The sequence below is a fragment of the Euphorbia lathyris genome, chromosome 5, assembly GCF_963576675.1.
Source record: "Euphorbia lathyris chromosome 5, ddEupLath1.1, whole genome shotgun sequence".
Classification (NCBI taxonomy): domain Eukaryota; kingdom Viridiplantae; phylum Streptophyta; class Magnoliopsida; order Malpighiales; family Euphorbiaceae; genus Euphorbia; species Euphorbia lathyris.
Genome location: NC_088914.1, coordinates 49890155 through 49911357, shown reverse-complemented (window position 1 = coordinate 49911357; position 21203 = coordinate 49890155). Strand labels below are relative to the sequence as shown.

Here is a 21203-nt window from a genome sequence, read left to right as displayed (position 1 = left end):
GAACTTAAAACGAGCATGTTGCATTGACCATTGACATTCATTGCATTTGCTAGTTACTATTAGTTGTCTGCCATCAGCCACTGTCACAGCTGCTGGTCTGATTCTTTCCAATGGTAGCTTGGTCGCTGTAGCCAATTTATGGTCCACAAAGTTGTGGGTGCGATCACTATCTATGAGTATCATAATGGGCTTTTTGTTCAATATACCCTTGAGCTTAAGGGTACCATCATTGACTCCACCATCAAGAGCATTAATAGATAATGTTATATGTTCGCCTTCTTCTGGACCCTGTTCCCCCATTTCCTCGTGGTCAACTTCCTCCACAATCTCCTCACTTACTTCTATGCCTTCCTCCATGTTTAAGAGATGCAATTTTTTTTTGTGCATTGATGGCCTGGAAAGTACTTCTCCCCACACTTCCAGCAGGCAACAGGGTTTTTTTTAATAAAGGAAGTAGGGTTTTGGTTCTTGGTATCAAGTGGTTTGGTGGGATGGCTGTTGATATTGGATGGGGTTGAAAAGCATTTATTAAGGTTGGTGGTAGTCTGTGTCCATGGTCTTGAAGGTAGGGGAGATCTGTATGTAGGTTTAGGTTTAAGAATTTCTAAAACCTCCTTCAAATGGGTTTCTTGAAGTTTGGCATGTCGAATGGTTGTATAAAGGTCAGGGGGGTCCTTGACTCTATAAGTGTAGGATATACCTTCTCCATTTTGAGTTTAGCTAGCTCAAATTGGTCCTGATATGCCAGAACTATAGAGGTTTGTTTGAGCTGGGATAGTTGTTCAACCACATCTATTGCCTCTGTATCCTGGTATCTCTTTTCCACTTCTTCTACAAATTTCTCCCAATCCCAATTGACCCTGTTCTTTCCTTGAATCCAGTTTCTGTACCATTTCTCAGCCTTGCCTTGTAAGTAAAGGCCTGCCAGCTCCACCTTCCTTTCAGGTAATACTTCAAACAGTTGGAAGTATTTAGTGCACTTAGAGACCCACAGCTCCACCTCTGTACCATCAAAAGTAGGAAGGTCACACCTAGGTAGCAATTTATTGAAGTAAGGACTCCTTCCTTGATTCTGTTCTCCAGTTTCCTTGGTTGGAGGATTACCTAGAATTCCCTTATCTAGATTGATTCCAGATGAGGTGTGATACGAGTCATTGTTTCTGGTATCATCAAGACTACCGGACGGAAAATGAGCGGAGGAAGAAGCCTTGTGGCTCCCTTGAGCTAGCTGGTTTAGAGTGGAAATGGTTTTCTGCATCATTTCTTCTAGTGTCCTGTGAGAAGCTTGTTGCTCTTTACGTAACAAGATCTGCTCTTGCAGCATGGAGTCCATCCTTTTATGATGCTCAAAATGAATAGAGTGGACATCCCGTAATTCAACGTGAATCGCATCTATCCGTGTGGCGGTGATCTCAGTTTGTTCTGCTAATTTGGTGCTCAGGGAACGAACCTGTTGTTCTAAATTTTCCATGGCAGTTTGGACTTTTCTAGCTGCTCTAGTTTTCTTAGCAGCACTATTTACCATACCCAAAAAAAATGGCCAGGGGAAGGACTGTCTCTGATACCAGTGTCAGATTTAGGGTTCTAACAGGAGAATGTTAAGAAAAGATAGAATTAGGAAAGGAAGAGAGATAAGAGAAAAGGGAGAGAATAGGAGAAGAGAGAAGGTGAGAGAAGAAAATAAGTTGAAAATTCATTAGTCATCCTTACATCACTGAATTGTAACCTCATATAGCAGTACTCTATGGTGAGGTGGCAGAATCAGTTACATAAAGGACAAAAATAGAATCTACAGCTGTCCAGTACTCTAACAATATTTCTAACAACTAATTGACAGCTAATCTTTAGGGAAATAACAACAATGTAAAAACAGAATTAATAACTAACTTAATTCAACAATTATACTCAAGCATTCCTACGTTTATACGTGACAACAATATGTAAATATAAAGAATCAGAGTTAGAGCACAAATAATCATAACCAGTAGGTTAAAATTAGAAAAACGTTACTCAACAGATTTATACCGGTTCGACATCTAGCCTACTTCCAGTCCCCATAATACATTCTTCTGAGCTTTAATCCACTAAAACACTCTTTCACGGGTAGAGCACAAACCTTTATATAAATAGACAGAGCCTTTGTAAAGTACATTCCTTTAGAATATCTCTCACCTATCTATATTTATGTTGTTTGCTTATGACCCAAACAAACAACAGAGCTTTTGAAATAATATTATGAACAAATAGAAGTTCTTACAAAAAACACAATGAAGATCTAAATATTATTTTTGGACGAACACAAATATGAATAATAACTTGTTTATTTGAATATTGCTTTAGACTCTTTTAAAGTTGTTTATCTCTCTAATAGCTTCTAAAATTCGTCAACTCCAAATGGAGCTAATGGCATGGTATTTATAGGGGAAGCTGGCAAGAGATCCGTTTGAATTTGAACTAGCCGTTCTGAGAAAATGGAATCTGTCAACATGAGCTTCTGACGTCCGTTGTCCTTCTAACGAAAATTTTTATGTTGCAGATCCAGAGGCTCTTTTGTTGTCTTGAGCAGTGGTTTTCTGCAAATCTTTTCGTTGCAACTGTGACAGACGCACTGTTGAGGGGACGTTGCTTCTGTAGCGTTGTACTTCTTGTCAGTCTTGGAAACATGCGTGATATCCTTTGTCAACACCAGTTGTCCTTCCTTTTGCTTTTGGGCTTTCGAATAAGTAGGGCTTCTGAATGAGGCTTCTGTAAACCCATTTATTCTTGTTTACTAATAATTCATTTGTCTCAAATCATTTAACAACAACATTAGTGATAATAAATCAACTTTAAATTTAGACCTCTTGATTAATTTAGACCTCTTGATTAATATATTTTGGGATTCTGATTAATTTATTTTTATTAGAATAAATCAACACTCTTCTCTTCCTATATTATTTCTCTATTTCTCTCTTCTGCCGTGTATTTTATTTATGCCTTAATCTTCTGTTGCCAGGAATTCTAACCTTGACAAGGGACAATGTCATTTTCTTAAAAATTTGTTTGGTGTGTCCATTCTGGTGACTGTTATTGATGGAATCCAATTAAAATAACTACAAAGAGAAATCAAATTCAAATTGGATGAGTTTTGATTGAGAAATAAAATTTTGTTCAAAAAAAAGAAAAGTTCTGTGGCATTTATAATAGTTGAAAGACCAATGGATGTGCAATAAACTCAAGAAAAACACGAGTTAGGCTTGTTAAATTCATTGAAGTATACTACAGAAATGAATCTTGACATACGATTGATTCTACAATATGTCAATTGTCCTTTGTTAAATTTTGCAACAATTATAAGCACATAGCTAGAGAAGCAGCAGTAGCTGGAAATTGTTAGTCGTCATTGTCACTGATCTCAAATACTGAAACTCTAGCAACAGATGCCACTCTTAGTCTATACAAGGAAATATAAGGTTTTTGCTTGTTTTGTGTACGTGTTGCCTTGAGAATGCGTCTCCCGACCCTCAAAGGACGGACTTTCCTTTTGCCTTTCAGCTCATTCTCAGAGGCCAGGCCAATGTTACATTTTGTAGATACAACTGATTCCATCTCCCTTTTTTCAGGAATAGTTTCACCTGTGGCTCTGGTGTGTCCATTTAGATTAGGAAATTCCTTAATGCCATCCTCTAAGTTACTCTTCTTCTTATCATTGTGTTCTGAATCAGTGATACAACTTCCATCTTTTTCGACTAGATGTACTCCCACATGAAGAAACCATCTTCCTTTCAAACCCTGGAAAGCATATTTTATAGGCAGGGACTCCGTCAAGTGGTAAAAACAATTCTTTCGCCTCACCTAGTAAAACAAGGTAAAGTAAACGAATATCTCACCACAGAACCAGAACCAGAATTACAAGGAAACAACAACATTACCATTACTTCATGAGCCTCTATTTCTCCCAATGCTGGAAAGAAACTTAAGTGTCTTCTCTCGAGCTCTCCTACATAACAGTTTGTATAAGAATTGAATTACTCCTAGAGAATGAAAAAGCAACATCAAATTTACATTGCATCTTCAATTCATGATCAGCAAACACTTTAGAATTTTCAGATATAAGATGCCAAGTCAAAATGAATCCCTTTTACTCCAGAGAGAGACATAATTTGGTTTTCCCATATCAAATGATTTTCTTCCCCACACCACTAAAACAAACAGACTTAAGCATCAGCTTAAAAAGACACAGAATATCCCGTTTTTTATTGAATCCAGAGACCACGTTCCTTTATGGGGTTATGTTATACACACACAAGATTTCAGTTTGATTTCAAATTCATAGTGTTCATCAGGCAAAACTAATGACAAGCGGCATAGAGTGCACATTTTCTTGTTTCAAGTTTCACAATCATGAAAATGAAAAGAGAACATGTGAATTTAACACAATATTCTTGCAGAAGAAACAAATTTCTCAATACAACTCCATTATGTTATCAAATAGGAAGCGGATGCAAATTTTAGGAGGAAAAATAAAACTATTCATATAACCTCAAACCCTGTAAAAGTTCCCATAGCAAGGGATCAAAATAGATAGAGAAAAAGAGGAAACTCACTCTTGAAGTCAGTGGCGGTGATGTCAGGAGAGACGGGCATGGCAATGTGAGTATCGATGTTTGTATCTGTAAAGACAACAACTTTCGGAAACGAAGCCATTAGAGAAAGTCAAAATGGATAAATGCCCAAACAGATACTCACTACATCTTCAAACTTGAAAGCTTTTTCCCCCTTTTCAGAAAAGCACATTATTACTGATTGATTTCCCTAATATTTATTTTTCTCAGATTTAAACTTTTGGGAGGAGGTCTAATTTAGGTGAAATTATAGTATAAGAGATCTCTCATCCTCAATTGTTGCGAACACTCCTTCTCTCTCACATCTTTCTTTGATAATCCTATCCTCTTTCTTGCCCTTTTGCTCTCGGTTTCTCGGTTCGTGGTTTTTTTTTTTTTGGACGGTTTCCGTTTTACCTATTTTCATTTTTCTCTATTCTATCTTTAAACATGTAATTGTTTTCTATATTAAAAGTTCTCCAACATCTATTCTATTTATAAACGGAATAAATTTGTTCTCTAAATTTATTTAAAAAGCTTGATTGACTCCATAATTTTTAACAAACAATATTTTATTATTATTATATTAACTTTTTACATAATAATTTTTTTTATAATTTATAATTTAAATATAGAACACGTAACAATAATATAAATATCATTATAATTTTTAACAATAAATAAAAATATACATAAAATTTTAAATAAAACTAGAATTAAAAAATAAATAACATTTAAATTAAAATATTATATATTTCACAAAAAAACCTAAATATTAAGTTTTTTTTGAACTAAAAATGCAACTTCATTAATAAACAGGAACAGCGTCCTCATGAATAACGTTTGCAACCCATGTATGCATTACACTGAAAAGACTATCGTTAGCGTTGGAATAAGCTCGCCTTGCAATTAGATGGACGGCCCTATTCGCTAAACGAGGAATCATACTATACTCTAAATGAGTAGAAAAAATGCTGATCTGTCACGTTTTAAAACTATCTGATACCGATGTGTCATTTTCCTAAAAATACCTTAACTCCTCTTCTTCTATTCCTTTAAATTTTAGAGTTTTTTAAACAATTTAAATTATTATTTTCTGGATTAACTTTTCAAAAATCAATTTCCGCGTACATTTCCTCTTTTCAATATTACAGTTTCTCCTTTCGTACAGTTTCTTCTTCCACGACCTGTTTAGCAGTTTCTCTACCCTCACGTGCTACTTTATCTTCCTTCCTTTGATTTGCAAACCACATGTTCGTGGTACTTTTGGAATTCTTCTTCAAATTTTTCTTCAAATGGGGGTTGTTCTGATGTTTGGCGGACAAATGCCCAATTTGTTTAATTCCATTATGAAGAAGTGTTTGTTCACAGGGTGTCTGCTTCGCGATTACCCGTCGCAATTTGCTCTGTAAGATCTCCAAAATCATCATGCCAATCAATCTCCTCCGGCCTTAACAAAGGTTTTGCCAACATTTAATTAGTTACTGTAATTAGTTTTATAACGACTGATTTTATAAAATTGAATTTCAAAAGGATCATTTTCATCAATGGATGAATCAGAAATTGAACCTCAAATGCGATGGATGTTTATTAACGCCAAAGATTTTTTCTTTGTCTTCATCACTCACTTGGTTCTGCATGTAGATTGTTTACATTTTTTACAATCTAATGACTCATGTTTTTTTAATTCAACATACTCAATGGCCATGGCCATGTCTTCAAGTAGGAAACTAGTAGAGATCTAATTATTTGCCAATGGAGATAAATGTTTTGCTATGTCTTTTCATTTTTGTTTAAAACATGTTTGCTTATAAGTTGTTAGTACAAAACAGCTTTACAAGATTGTCCATGTTCATAGGTACTCTAAGAGACTTAATGAGAGGCAAATAATTGCATTGCTAAAGGTGGCCTGTCAGTGTCCTGAAAGGGAGCTTGATATCATGCAGATATGTTCTGTTTGTCAGACCATTTGTAATTTGATACTCCTGACTTAGATTAGTTTTTTTTAGCAGTGGTTTGTTACGGTTTATGTTGCACCCTATTTTTTTCTTTAAGAGCTATTATTATATACTGTTACAAAAAAAGATGAAATGACGGAAGATTCATTTGACCAAAGAAGGTCGTGGGAAGAATTGCGAAATTGTCATCTGGCCCATAGATGGTCGCATGATGAAATTGAGCAAAGATTATGGTTACAAGTCCATACGGAAAGAAAGAAAAGAAAAGAGAAAAAGAAAAAGAAAAGAGAAAAAGAAAGAGAAAAGATACAATCCGGCAAAGGCCGAGGCCATGAAGGCTAATACAAATCCGGCAAGGGCCGAGGCCATGAAGGCTAAATACAAGTCCGGCAGTGACCGAGGCCATGAAGGCTAGATACAAATCCGGCAGTAGCCGAGGCCATGAAGGCTAATACGAATCCGGCAGGAGCCGAGGCCATTGGGGCTAATATTGAAGATGAATAGTTCTAGTATTATGAATGTATTGAGGGGACGCCTGAGATAATTCATAGATTTTATCCTTGTTTGTAATAAGCTCTGTGGAGGGGATGCCCAACACAACTCATGTACAAAAAGGACGTGTTTTGTGCAGGTATGGACACTCCAATAAACTTGAGGAAAATGCAGAGCCTCAACAACAAAATGAATGTGGTTTTGTGTGTTGGAGCCCCAACAAACTGGCGGAAGGTGAGAAGTCCCAACAACAAACATGATAAGTTTTGGACAGGACGCAGTTTCGTGCAGAACGCAGTTTTGTGCAGAATCTGGTTTTGGTGCAGAATGTATCTCATGCAGGTCATACTTTGTACAAGATGTGTTTTGTGCATGTAACTGAGCTCTAGGAAGCTCAAGTCAGGCGAGCGAATTAAGCAAACGAGTCCAACGATTAATAAGTAACAAGCAAAGGTTTTAGCAAACTATGGACATATCCAACCAAATAAGAGGCATTCTACTAGTGAGCTGAAACGTGAGATAACCAGGAGATCCTATCAGATCCTATGAAAGCAATGATCGGTAAAGTACGAGTTTAACCAAAGATTTGATGGAGGCATATTGTAAGACCATTGCTGGGAAAACCCCGGAGTTTAGTTATGGGGAGTTTAGTTCTGGGTTTCAACTTCGACTTCGAACTCATCCGAGGGAGAAGGCGAAGCAACCCAATGATAACAATTGAGGCAGAACCCATGGTGATAATAGAGGCAGAAGTCCAACACAAAAGGAGGCAGGAAATGAAACAAAGTCTGAACCGTCAGCAGACAAGTCCAAGCTTGCTGTATGTTTCCTCATCAGCCATAACGTGAATGTTGGTAGGCTTACCTAAAAAGGTATTCGGCTTCCAACATTCACATTTTCATATTACGAAACTGTGGTTTCCTTGTGATCCTTCTTGCAATGTAAAAATTTTGAAAGGCATGAAAGGATCAAGAATTGCAAAGACGAACATGTAGGAATCGAAGCAAGGATGAGCGACTTCTTGTTTGGCTCATCGACATCAATGGCCTTCGTCGACGTTCCAAATCTCTCCCCCGATCAATAGGGACGTTGATCCTCTAAGTGGGAGAGAGTGCAAGTGGGTCCTCTATGAACCCTCCTTAGGGTATATTATAGTATATTAAGGTATATTCTGGTATATCATGGAAGAGTAAGATAGATGGAGAGGGATGGCGAAAGCAGAGTAAGAAGACTCGAAAAGATCCATAGTATAAGAAGACTCAGAGGATGTTCCGTGGAGGAAGAGAAATCGGATGGAAATACGAGTTGAGAGGAAAAGAATTTGTCAAAGCTTCAAAAACCTTTGAGAATTACTTTTGCTAGCGTCAAGGAATAAAGTTTATAATTACAGCGCAAGAAAAGATCTTCAGTCGAAGATGTTCAAGTTGCAAGTTACAGAAATAGCAAAGTGATGGTGGGAGTTGAAACCATCTCTGATGATAAGTGACCAATGTGAAAGCTCAAGTAGATTTGAGTGCAAACGGATATCAGTTGGAAACAAGACTGCCGACAACTTGGTGGAACCTCAGTAGCATTCAGATAGAAGTGAATCTCTCTCAAGAGGAGATGAAGGCTTCGGCATGGAGTATAGAATGGAGTATGTCGACGTACGCTGATGGAAGAGGCGGGGTTGGCATAAGGAACACATAGAAGTGAATCTCTCTCAAGAGGAGACGAAGGCTTCGGCATGGAGTGGAGAATGGAGCATGTCGACGTACGCTGATGGATGAGGCGGAGTTGGCATAAGGAACACTATAGGGGATAGGGACTGTCCTGGCGTATGGATCTCCGCCACCCCCTGAGTAGGGCTCCTTAATATGTAATAAATGTGCCTAATAATTAATTTAATAGAAAAAAACACCAAAGTGATGGTGCAAGGAGTCAAACCGTGCACATTGGTTTATCCTGGACGCTGCTTACCACTATGCTAGTAGCTTTTATTGTTTAATATTTGACGCATACACTTATTAATATCGATTAAATGTGCATAATAATAAATTATTAATAGAAAAAAAATTCAAGAATATGCTACAATTTTTTATTTATTTAATTCCTCTATATTTTTGTAATTTATGTTTTAAAATGTTAAGGACAATGTTCTAAATAATGTTACATATGTTCTAAACTTTATAATTTGTGTTCTAAAAATTAAGTATAATACTTTAAAAAAATCAGTAAATATCTTGATCATTTTTGCATTTGTTCTATAATATAATTTATAACTCATGTTCGAAAAAACATAACGCATGTTCTAAAAAACATAACGTATGTTCTAAACTTTATAGTTTGTGTTCCAAAAATTAAAATATATAATCTAATATATGTTCTAAAAAATATGTCGTGCGTTCTAAACTTCATAATTTGTGCTCTAAAAATTAAAATATATGTTCCAACGTATGTTTTAAAAAATATATCGTATGTTCTAAACTTCATGTCATAAGTTCTAAATATATCGTATGCTCTATAAATATTAATATGAAATTTTATTAAAATATATAATATATTTTTATTTAAAAAATATAGTATTGGATTTTTTAAGCATCAAAGGCACTTTAGTAATATATAAATAAAAGAATTGTATAATAAACAAGCTAAAACAAGTGTATTTTTATTTAAAAAACATAATATTGGATTTTTTTAGCATCAGATGCACTTAATAATATATAAACAAAAGAATTGTATAATGAACAAACTAAAGCAAATGTCCCAGCGGTAATTGTGTGGGCACTCCACTAGTGATGCAGGTTATTTACCAAAATGACGCCGCGTCCCTACACCACCAAAACGACGTCGTTTCATTCCTTCTCACATAGGTCCTTGTTCTCACCTGATCCCTTATATATATATATATATATATATATATATATATATATATATATATATATATATATATATATATATTAAAGTTTGAATTAAAAACTTTACAGTTAACAAATATTCCAAATTTAAAAATTCTAAAATCAACCTTAATCAATAAAATAAATTGGTTTTGTGGTTAAAATCAATGGATGAAAGTTAAATATATGACGGGTATCGGGTACCCTTAGAGGTAATCTCATACCTGTCACCGTTAATTTTTTTTAATCCATATTTGTCTCATACCCTTTTATATAAAGTACAGGTAAACCTATAGGATTGGAATACCTCATACCCACAATTAGAGTACCTATTGTCATCTCTAACAATAATCGTCAATAATTCCCACAATCCTAAAAGACCACGACCTTATTTATATATTAGAGCCACTCATTAGCAGAATCATCATGTTAGCTTTCTTCATAAGATGTGAAAATTGTTTCTCCAAAACTACAAACTGTAATTTTTTCCTAAAAGTATCTTTAAACGTTGGTTTCTTTTAGTTTTCCAGCTTTTAAGGAAAATTATTTTACATTTACCAAATTTCGAAGAATTCTTTTTTGGGTTTGTGAAAGCAATCTCAATCGCGCACAAAATCGATTCACATATTTTCTCTTTGAAAGGTATACCAAAAAAACTTCCTATATAAGATTTAGAATTAAAGTACTATTTAACCTATGTGCAGGGCCGTTCCTGACCTTTTAGAGGCCCGGGGCGAGGTGATAAATTTGGACCCCCCATATATACAGCTATAAGTTGGAGGCTGAATGATTTTTTTTTTTTATCACAAGGAATAAGGTACTAATTTAGTTATATGGTTATTAGGAGAAAATAATTAACATTCATAAACAAATATTGCAATTTTTAGCCTAATGTTTATCAATTGGTACATTTTAAAGCTTATTTGACGAAAATGAGGTCTTTTATGTGTAATTTCTTATTCTATCCTCACTCCAACCTCCACCGTTCTGGTCACTCAATATGGAAATAACTCATTTTTTTGAAATTGCACCAACTCGTAAACGTTATGTTTAAGATTGCAATATTTTCTATATGGAAGCTAAATTGGTAGTATAGTAGTAACGAGTATACTAACTAGATTTATTTGTTTACTAAAATAACAAGTATATGTGTCATGTAAAATTGCAAGAAGTAAATAAGTATATTATTTTTCATATTGAATATATATATATTGACATTTAATTTTTTTTTGGAAATGAATTGACATTAGATAATAATAATGATGAGAAAAAATTAAATAGCTATTTTTTTATACAATATATAAATTGATAATTTAGATTTAAGGAAACATGGAAATTATAGTAACAATTCATTACAGAAAATAAATGGAAAAAATATATATTTGATTGTGAAAAATAAGGTGGGAGAGGGAAAAAATATTTGAAAGTAATTAAAAATTGGAGGCTTAATGCTTCTCCAGCCCCCTTAACTTGTCCAAATTAGTCATTTTACCCCTCCAACTCATTGAATGTCCTATTTACCCCCTTAAATCCATAAAAATGGTATTTCTCACCCCTTAACTTGTCCAAATTTGTCATTTTACCCTTTCTCAACTCATCGAATATCCTATTTGCCCCCTTAACTCCATAAAAGTGATATTTTTCACCATTTATGATCCTATTTACTCTCTTATTAACTCCATAAAAATAGTATTTCTTATCCCTTTATAGTAGTAAAAAAAGTTGAAAAGAAAAATAACGAATAAAAAATACAAATAACAAGAACATTAATATGAACAAGTTAAATACATTATATGTAGGGATAATGTAGCAAAATAGGCCTATGATTTTTGGAGAAGTATCAATTTAGGTTCCACTTACAAAATAGCATAAATATAGGTTTAACGTTTAAAAAAGGTTATCAATTTAGGCTTCGATAACAGATTGTAAAGGGTGAAAAATACCACTTTTATAGAGTTAAGGGGGGTACATAGAACCTTCTATGAGTTGGGGGAATAAATGGACAAGTTGAGGGGGTGAGAAATACCACTTTTATGAAGTTAAGGGGGTAAATAGGACATTCGATGAGTTGAGGGGATAAAATGACCAATTTGGACAAGTTAAGGGGGCTGGGGAAGCATTAGGCCAAAATTGGAAGAAAGAGGTTTGAACTCTCAACCTCAATAAATGGAAAAAAAATATATATATATTTAATAGTGATAAAATAAGGTGAAGGAGGAAAAAAATATTTGAAAGTAATTAAAAAATGTAAAAAAGGAGGTTCGAACCCTCAATCTCAAGCTAAAATAAAATCATTAAACAACTGAACCAATTAATTTTCATGTTACATATTCATCTCTGTATTTATATATATACTATAAAAATATTTTATAAATACACTATAAAAATATTTTTTTGGGCCCCTTATCGTTATGGGCCCTGGGCGGGCGTCCCTCATTTCATAGCCCAGGGCCGGCCCTGCCTATGTGGTATTCAAAATCTTCTCATTTGTCCCATGAGGTATTTCCATAAGTGACATTTAACATACTTTGGATGGAAACTTAACTGATTTGTGGTAAGAGCTAACAAATCATTTAACATTTCATGCAAAATGATAATAGGCAATGTTACAAAATGATACAATTTTGCCTTTATTCCAAGATTTTACTATAAATCCACTGTGCTCCTTATCTTCACATATGGGACTATGATGATGAGAAGAAACGGCTGAAGCCACTAGACTAGAGTCTGCCACTACATATAGGACGGTGATGATGCTGATCTTTGCTAAGGTAGTATATTTAAGGGAAAATTACAAAACTAAGTCAAATGGGAGGCCCATTTACATATTTAACTCATTTACTTAACCTACTACACATCTAGACTGATTTTGTGTGATTTCCCATAATACCCCTAACCTTCCCACTTCCCTTTACGTGAACGTTTTCTCCCCTCTTCTTCTTGGGTGCGCGAACGGCTGTTGGCTCCTCCATTAATGATTCGGAGACTTTTGATCTTCCTGTCTTATTGTAAATTTTGATAATGTTATGATTTTAATGTTGTTATTGTGGCAATCTTGTTATAAATTTTGATAATGTTATGATTTTAATGTTAGAATCTGTTGTTGTTTGGCATTTTTTGTTATATACCACTTCGCGAATTAGCTTCAAAGCACATCCAGCCTTCGCACATACTAATTAAATTCATCAAGTAAACCAAACATTAGCTTCACAGGCTTCGCATATGCTAATTAAATTCATCAATTAAACCCAAACATTAGCTTTGCAGGCTTCACATAATATCGAATCTGCGAAGTCAGACAGGAAGGAGGGAGACGCGCGTAAATATTAAGGGTATTATAGGAAAGTCACACAAAATCATTCTAGATATGTAGTAGGTTGAGTAAATGGGTTAAATATGTAAATGGACTTCCCATTTGACCCATTTTTATAATTTTCCCTATATTTAATTCTGAGGTACTTACTTTTTAGAAACTAAGTCATCTCCTAGTAAAATTCTACAAATAACTGTATTTTCTTTTGGACTTGACCCTTTAATCATTTCAAGGGGGAAAAAGAGAATGATTTAATAGGCAAATATCTATGGTACACACCAATATATATATATATATATATATATTATATAGGGAGAGAGTAGAGAGAGAGAGGAAGATACAACAATGAAAATGACAACTGATCTCCTTACTAATTGTGGACATCAGCAAGCATACTCATCAATTGAGATTTTAAGCATATATGTTAAGGTTCATATCTACAATTCTTCGGAATGAAAAATCGACTTTGGAACTCAATATATGGAGGACCGTTTCAGCATTCAGTTTGTGGTATATTATATGTAAGGATATTCAAGCAGGTCACATTTGAAAAACTCTGTTGTACCAAATTGAGTGAAGAATCATATGAAATAAATCATATTTGACAGGCTTAGAGTGCCAAAGAAAATGTTGTTGTACCTTTTTTACTCTCTTGTGCATCTCCACATACCTTTCTGGTGAAATCGAAAGGAGTATACTCTTCAAATGTGGGATATCCTTCTCTAAAACAAACACAGCAAAAGATTCCCACTCCAAAACCTCAAAAAGTGGAGGTATGTAGTTGTCCGATATTATAACTGGAACACATTCGTAGAATAGCGCCTCTACAATTCGTGGGCTGTTTACTTCATGACCCTTTGGGCAAATGCAGTACTTACTACTCTTCATGTATTCAATGTAGTTTTTATTCCCCTTAACATGAGGCAATGGACCAAATATTTTCATAGCTGGGTCTTTGTTTTCCCAGTACTCCAACAGAATTGGCCTCACATACCCATGAATATTACCTGCGAAAAAGGCAAGGTTCCGTCTTTTTGAGGCTGGGTTGCCTTCCAAATTTTTTAGAGGATTTTCAGCTGAACGAACATATGTCTCTGGAAGAGACACATCCTTGCCTATATTGAACCCTACTTCAATATCTGCATTGCAAAGAGCTCTCATGCAATTTAGCATACGTCCCCTGGTTTCAGCCGGTGCCTGCGAAAATGCTCGTCCGTTAGATATGAAAAATGCTTCTCCATGAATTTGTTAAGGGAAGCTAGCACTCAAATAGGAAGAAACTCTTCTCGTTTATTCTGCATAAAATTTAAGGTTCAACAATGAGCTCTGGCTTACTCAACAAACTAAAGCTCATTTGCAAGCAATAAGCATGAAAAAAAAAGACAAACAAAGACCACTTTTTGTTTGAAAACAAAAAGGCTAAGGCATAAAGCATACCCAATCATGGCATGCAGCAACGAAATGATCTGCTCCACTGGTTCTGTTCCAGAACAAATACTTTGATGTTATCATGTCCGTGTAATTTTTCATGTATTCAATAAGGTTGTTGCGACTGTGTGAATGGCGTACATAGAGGGTCAATTCTAGAAGTCGAGAACTAAAAGGAATGTAAAATAAATGGGCTTTGCTAGCATCTTCTGTAACAAAAATTTTGTTTCCTTCCATATGTTTCATGAACCATCCTTCTGATGCATATATTCCCTCCAGTATTGGCTGATGAAAGATAGGTTTTTCTCCATCTTGGTAGATGTAAACTTTGAGAATGTTCTCCATCAGTTCATAGCTCCTGTAAATATGACCTGGATCAGAGTCCAAAAATTAAAGACAAAATACTATGTTGAACATTAACTGAAGGGTTAAACTTAACTGAAGTTCTTGCAAAAAAATGAAGACTTTTTTATGTGACCAAGCTCCCCGAAAGAAGAAATATAAGTTTCACGAAGTAAAAGAACTTTATTGACATGGAAGTTTAAGATAAAAGATACATGACAATCTGTTGCTGGACTGCAAATGCACTAGTTATAAATCAAACCATACGTGCAAATGACCTTTAAACCTTTTAGTCTTGGACCCTTGGCCTAAATGTTATAAACATTGATATTTTTGTATTTACTTTTGCATCCAGTAGCAGGGTATGATACTTGAATGATATTGGCCAAATCAATTAAGTGAAACTCTAAGGATATGTAGAGCTCTCAAACTTCTAACTGTCAATGGATCATAATATTAGCAAACCAAATCTACTAATATCTCATGCTAAATCACTATCACTCTCTTTAATCAAACTATCCATTCATTGGACAGCCAGTGAATTTAGTTCCACAACAGAAATTAAAATGTAATTTTCATTATAATCAATAATTTGAGAAACATAAGTACATTTACAAAGTATCCATTGCACAGAATTGAAAGCATACCTCCTAAACATTGAAACATTACGGTATAAAGGAGCATAAAGTATGGTATCATTCTCAATGCCAGGTGCATTCTCAATCTGTGATCTTGCTAACATCATTTGGTGGTCAACCTCCAAAAGCTTGTTTGGTCTCTACAAACACATTGGAGATGAAGGGGAAACAATCAAAATCTAGTACTAATCGTTTACACCCAGAACTAAAATTCAAAGTCAAATTGTTTACATACCACAGAATATGATGATGCACGACTTTTTTGCAACAAATCATTCATCTGAGTTAGTGAGATGACTCTCAATGGTGGTTTCCAAGATTTCTTCCTAGTTGCAGAAACTCTAAATGTGCCTGAGCTTTTATTTTTTTCTAATATTGAAGCAAGAACCTCAGTAATGTTGGTAAAGGAAATAACAGGTGATAAAGCCCTGGCAAAGTCTTCAGTATTGTTCGCCAAGGACATGTCAGGTGCCATAGCCATAGCAATTTTTTCAGTAACATTGGTAAAGGAAATGACAGGTGCCATAGCTCTCTTCACTTCAGAGCCACTGGAACTCTTATTAGAAATTACTCCAAAAGTATGAATTGAAGCTTCACTGCTTTCTGATACATGGTTCCTCTTTGTGTTTTGTTCCATTTCTTTGGAATCATTCGTTTGAGCATTTTTCTCAGAAATGGAGGCCTCGCCACTATTCATTGTGTGATGAAATTCATTAGAAAAGGTTGAAATTGAACGGTTAGATAAAATTTGAGAACTTGGTGATGATAATTGAGTGGGAAAGAAGTTGCGAGCATTGCCAACAGAAAATAGGGATAAAATTTTAGTTAATGGAAATTCGAAGTATTGAAATGCTATGAGTAGAGCAATAGTAGCTAGCATTAGATAAAGTAATCTTCTGACATGTGCTTGACATCGAAATCGAAATCCTTGATCCATTTGACATGAAAGTGTTTGTGATACCAAAATCTGTCGAATTTGGAAAGTTCATAATCATAGCAACAGCTCAAATCTCAGTTGATAAGCAGGAAACCTAAAACAGCAAAAGTTGAATTTAGGTATCCATTCTTCGTAAGAAAAGTAATAAATAATCAGCATTTCTCTAAAATCCAAAGAAAATTATATAAAACAAAACGTTGTTCTATGAACCAAAACATGCGATACGCCAAATGAAAGATAGGAAACCTACATGTAGACTGAGATTCAGAAGACGACCAAATTACGCATATTGATTGCATCCCTTGCATTGCATTTCACTTTATTTATTTTTTATTATTAGCAGAGTTTAATTAAAGGAGCTCTACTCTTAACAATAAAATAAAGAGTTAATTACAAAAACTAGGTTAAATTGAAATTCCATTTACATATTTAACTCATTTACTCAACCTACTACATATCTAAACTGTTTTTGTGTTGTGTAACTTTCCTATAATACCCTTAATATTTACACACGGCTGTCTTCCTCCCGTCTGACTTCGCAGAGGTTAGCATATGCGAAACCTGCGAAGCTAATGTTTGGTTTAGTTAATGATTTTTGTTAGCATATGTGAAGTCTGCGAAGCTAATGTTTGGTTTAGTTGATGATTTTAGTTAGCATATATGAAGCTTGCGAAGCTAATGTTTGGTTTAGTTGATGATTTTAATTAGCATATGTGAAGCGAATGTTTGGTTTAGTTGATGATTTTAGTTAGCATATGCGAAGTTTGGATGTGTTTTTAACAAAATTCGCTAAGTAGTATATAACAAAAAATTGCAAACAACAACGAATTCTAACATTAATTAACAAAAAAAATCAGAACATAAATGAATACACCAACAATAATTCAGTGAGATTTATAGAATTAGGCATTTTCTCTGTGTTTCCCAATCTTCCGCCTCACAGAACGAGGTTGTCGTTCGCTCTAAAATCGCCATCTTTCTTTCCCTTTCTCTGTTGTTTGCCTTCTTCCTCGTCTTTTCTCTCACTGTTCACCTTCTTCTACCGTCTGTTCGCATTCTTCCTCTTCTTTGCTCTCACTGTTCGCCTTCTTCTACCGTCGTTCACCTTCTCTCACCGTCGTTCGCCCTAAAATCGCCCTCTCGTTTTTCCTCTACCGACGTTCGCTTCCCTTTTCTCTCACTTAGAGTAGGAGTTGTTGGAGAACGCCGTCAAACAACAACGGATTTTGCAAGTTAGATCCATGTGGAAGGAGGAGGAGCCATTTTGGGTGAAGAGGAAACCGTAAGGAAAAGGAAGAGGAAGATGAAGATGAAAGATTGGGGGTATTATGGAAAAGTCACACAAAAACAGTTTAGATATGTAGTAGGTTGAGTAAATGGGTTAAATATGTAAATGGGCTTTCCATTTGACCTAGTTTTGTAATTTACCCTAAAATAAATTATTAATAACAAATGAAATAAGAATGAGAAAATAATAGTCTTTCAATAACAAAATTAAAACTTTCACTAGAAATTAAGAAAAATAGAGGGTTCAAAAAAATTGAGTACAAATATTCTAGCAAATTCTTGAGTTCGTGAGGTTTGATAAATTTCTTTTGTAAATTGTTATTGGTTGCTCCAATAATAAAAGTTTATCCTTTTCGTGGAACTATACACGAATTTGAGGTTTCATCTTAACGAATTTTCTGCAATTGTTATAGACCTCCAAAATACTGATGTATAAATTGATGATGATTTCATTATTACCCTATTATGTTCGTTGACATACTTATATATTACGAAATTATTAGGTTAATGTTGTCAAGTCTTCTTTTGATGATAATCAATTTTAAACCCTTATTACAAAAAGTTGGATCTAAATTCAGAAACTACAGCCCACAAGTTCCTTAGGGTTGTCATTATCTACAGTTTTCGGTGGTTTAGTTCTGGCAGAGAAACTCCTATATGAATTTGGATGAAAGTAGAGTGATTGAACCAATTTAAACTAAGAAATCAATCGAGCATACATATAAATTGTAAAGTTTAGACAACTACACAAGAAAGATTAAAATATGAAATTTATTGATAAAAATGGGTCTCAAATACCATCATCACAATAGTGCATATAAGGTTTAAGCAAATATATTAAGTCCTACGATTTGAGAAAATATGCCCTTAAAGTACCACTAACCTGGACTAGAGTTCCGTTCGAGAAACTTTAGGGATAAAGCCATCGTTTGGAGAGAGACAGATAATAATGGAGAAAACTTGAATGGAGCGCGAACAATGGAATACATGAGCTCAAGCTACGACGTGATGCTATAGAGTAAGCTAAAACTAAATTTATGTATCCTCGGAGAAATGAATTCTACGGTAGTTTAAATAGAAGAATTAAGGTATATTAGTAAAACTGTAAATAAAATACAGAAAAAAACTTGTACATTTTGACAAAATGAATTGACATGACATGCCAGGTTTGCACGGTGTGTTATTGGGTCTTGGATGAACTACTGCTTGCTGGTACGACGTGCCAGACAACTAGGCACGATGTGATATCACCTTTTCTTGGAAGATGGGGAAATCTCTCTTTTGACATCGCATGCCAATAGCTTCACACGTCGTGTTGAGTACTTTGAGCGGCTAATAACTCTTTGATTTCAATAATTTCTCTTTGATTCTTCAATCCATATCAATCTCTTCCTTAACTGCAAATTCAAATTAAAGATCAATCAATATTTGTAATCATCTGTTGCTCGGACATTTCCTTGATCTCTAGTGAACTGATAAGTTCAAATGAGCAATTACACATTGCCCCATTCAGATGTGGCCACACGCGTCTCAGTCCCACTAGTCAAGTGTCCTATTATTGCCTTATAGTTCACAGTTCTATTAGATATAACGTCTCAAAACTAAGGCATACTCCAACATGATTCAGATGCACGAGGAACACCACGGTTTCCAAATATGCTTGGAAGTTTGATTGGATGCATTAGGAGTGAAACTTTTTTCCAGTTGCATGAAAAGGACAATACACCCATAGAGATCATAGGTGTCCAACAATCATGCTTGAAGTAGTCACTTTGGTGGATTTGTGGATACATCACACATATTTCGATGTGGCTGGGGCGAACAACGATCTCAATATTTTGAACAACCCGACTTTGTTCAAGGACACACTGGCTGAAAGAGCTTCATCAATTCAGTTCAATGTTAACAATCACACGTATAAATTGGGATACTACCTAAAGTATGGTATATATCCCGAATAGGCTGCTTTGGTAAAAAACTTTCTACATATCCATGAACATAAGCAACTGTGTTACAAAGCAAAGCACAAGAGTGCAATGAAAGACGTTGAACGGGCTTTCAGGGTACTTCAAGTCTGCTTGGTAATAGTGTGTGGACCATCACGAAGTTGGAGTAAAAAAATCCACACATTATGAATGCTTGTATCATACGATATAACATGATTGTTGAAAATGAGCACGACAAGTACTCAAGAGATTTTGCTTATGAATTTGTCCATAAATACCTCTTAAAGACGTTCAAAATGGACATCTTTAAGAATTCACGCAATATCTTGTAAGAAATACAAAGATCTACAATAGACCAATGCACGACAGCTCAAATTGGATCTGGTAAAACACATTTAGAAATGTTTCAAAATCACTGATCTAATTATGCATATGTTTGTTTGATCTTTTTCAAATGTATGATTTTTTATATATGTTAATTTTTTTAATATATTTTGTATTTTTGTTACTTCATAATTTATTCAACGATCGAATTTATTTTTTTAATCTAATTAAATAGTTTGATAAAATTATTAATATTCATTCAAAAAATAAAGGGATAAGGTATCAAAATAGGTCTATAGTTTTTTGGAAAGTATTAATTTAGACTGCACGTACAAAATAGTATCAATATATGCTTAACGTTTAAAAAATGGTACCAATTTAGGCCATGATAACGAAACGTGACACGTTATTCATATTACTCCATTAAATCCGATTTCTCTCTACACGTACAATTGACAAAACTTAACAAAGTAATATAAATGATGTGTCACATTCCGTTATCAAGACCTAAATTGGCAAAATTTTAAACGTTAAGCCTATATTGGTGTTATTTTGTACGTTGAGCCTAAATTGATACTTCCCTAGAAACTATAGATCTATTTTAGTACCTTATCCCAATAATAAATAAATTAATTAACAATGATTATTGAATGACATTAAATATTATTGACTAACTTAATATTATATAAAAAAATAAATTGAAGTAAAATAAATAAAATAAAATATTATGGTGTGTTAAATACATTAAAATAAAATATTATGGTGTGTTAAATACATTAAAATAAAATGAAAGTATCTAATCAGTAAAAATGATATTTTAAGAAGAGTGATTTAATATGGATAGTATTTTATAATAGTGTAAAATGATAAAGAAAGAATTATTATAAGTATATATTTCATAGCTTACCATTTTAATATAAAAAGCTTTTTTAATATATAAAACATATCCCATTTAAAATATAAAACGTTTTTTATATATGTAATTTCAAGAAATTACACAGCAAAAGAGAAGGAGACATGCTTATGAGAGATAAAAACCTTTATTACCACGGTTCATCTCCAATGGTTAGTAATAAACT

The 21203-nt window shown here is 34.2% G+C and overlaps 2 protein-coding genes across 3 annotated transcripts; both read right to left on the bottom strand.

Annotated features, from left to right (window-relative positions):
• Positions 1–3230: 3230 nt before the first annotated feature.
• Positions 3231–4969, bottom strand: LOC136230150 (uncharacterized). 2 transcript variants are annotated; one of them, XM_066019103.1, is made up of 3 exons: positions 4587–4969; positions 3912–3979; positions 3231–3834 (listed from the first exon to the last, which is right to left on the bottom strand). In XM_066019103.1, exons 1-3 carry the CDS (start codon positions 4684–4686, stop codon positions 3373–3375), a joined length of 630 nt encoding a protein of 209 aa, XP_065875175.1. In that variant the 5' UTR covers positions 4687–4969; the 3' UTR covers positions 3231–3372. The 2 variants fall into 2 exon arrangements, with proteins under 2 accessions (XP_065875175.1, XP_065875177.1); XM_066019105.1 differs by having other exon boundaries at positions 3231–3771.
• Positions 4970–13540: 8571 nt separating this feature from the next.
• Positions 13541–16904, bottom strand: LOC136228669 (probable glycosyltransferase At5g03795). Its single transcript, XM_066017112.1, has 5 exons — positions 16818–16904; positions 15866–16661; positions 15640–15770; positions 14660–15008; positions 13541–14419 (listed from the first exon to the last, which is right to left on the bottom strand). Exons 2-5 carry the CDS (start codon positions 16565–16567, stop codon positions 13763–13765), a joined length of 1839 nt encoding a protein of 612 aa, XP_065873184.1. The 5' UTR covers positions 16568–16661; positions 16818–16904; the 3' UTR covers positions 13541–13762.
• Positions 16905–21203: the final 4299 nt, after the last annotated feature.

What these genes read in the sequence shown, in the direction of transcription:
- LOC136228669 (XM_066017112.1), bottom strand. Translation starts at nt 16,567, where the DNA reads ATGGATCAAGGATTTCGATTTCGATGTCAAGCACATGTCAGAAGATTA. An exon ending in AATGTTTCAATGTTTAGGAG is followed by an intron (nt 15,009 to 15,639) that starts GTATGCTTTCAA and finishes TCATATTTACAG; the next exon opens with GAGCTATGAACTGATGGAGA. An exon ending in TTGCTGCATGCCATGATTGG is followed by an intron (nt 14,420 to 14,659) that starts GTATGCTTTATG and finishes GCATTTTCGCAG; the next exon opens with GCACCGGCTGAAACCAGGGG.
- LOC136230150 (XM_066019103.1), bottom strand. Translation starts at nt 4,686, where the DNA reads ATGGCTTCGTTTCCGAAAGTTGTTGTCTTTACAGATACAAACATCGAT. An exon ending in CACCGCCACTGACTTCAAGA is followed by an intron (nt 3,980 to 4,586) that starts GTGAGTTTCCTC and finishes ACTGTTATGTAG; the next exon opens with GAGAGCTCGAGAGAAGACAC. An exon ending in TAGAGGCTCATGAAGTAATG is followed by an intron (nt 3,835 to 3,911) that starts GTAATGTTGTTG and finishes TTGTTTTACTAG; the next exon opens with GTGAGGCGAAAGAATTGTTT.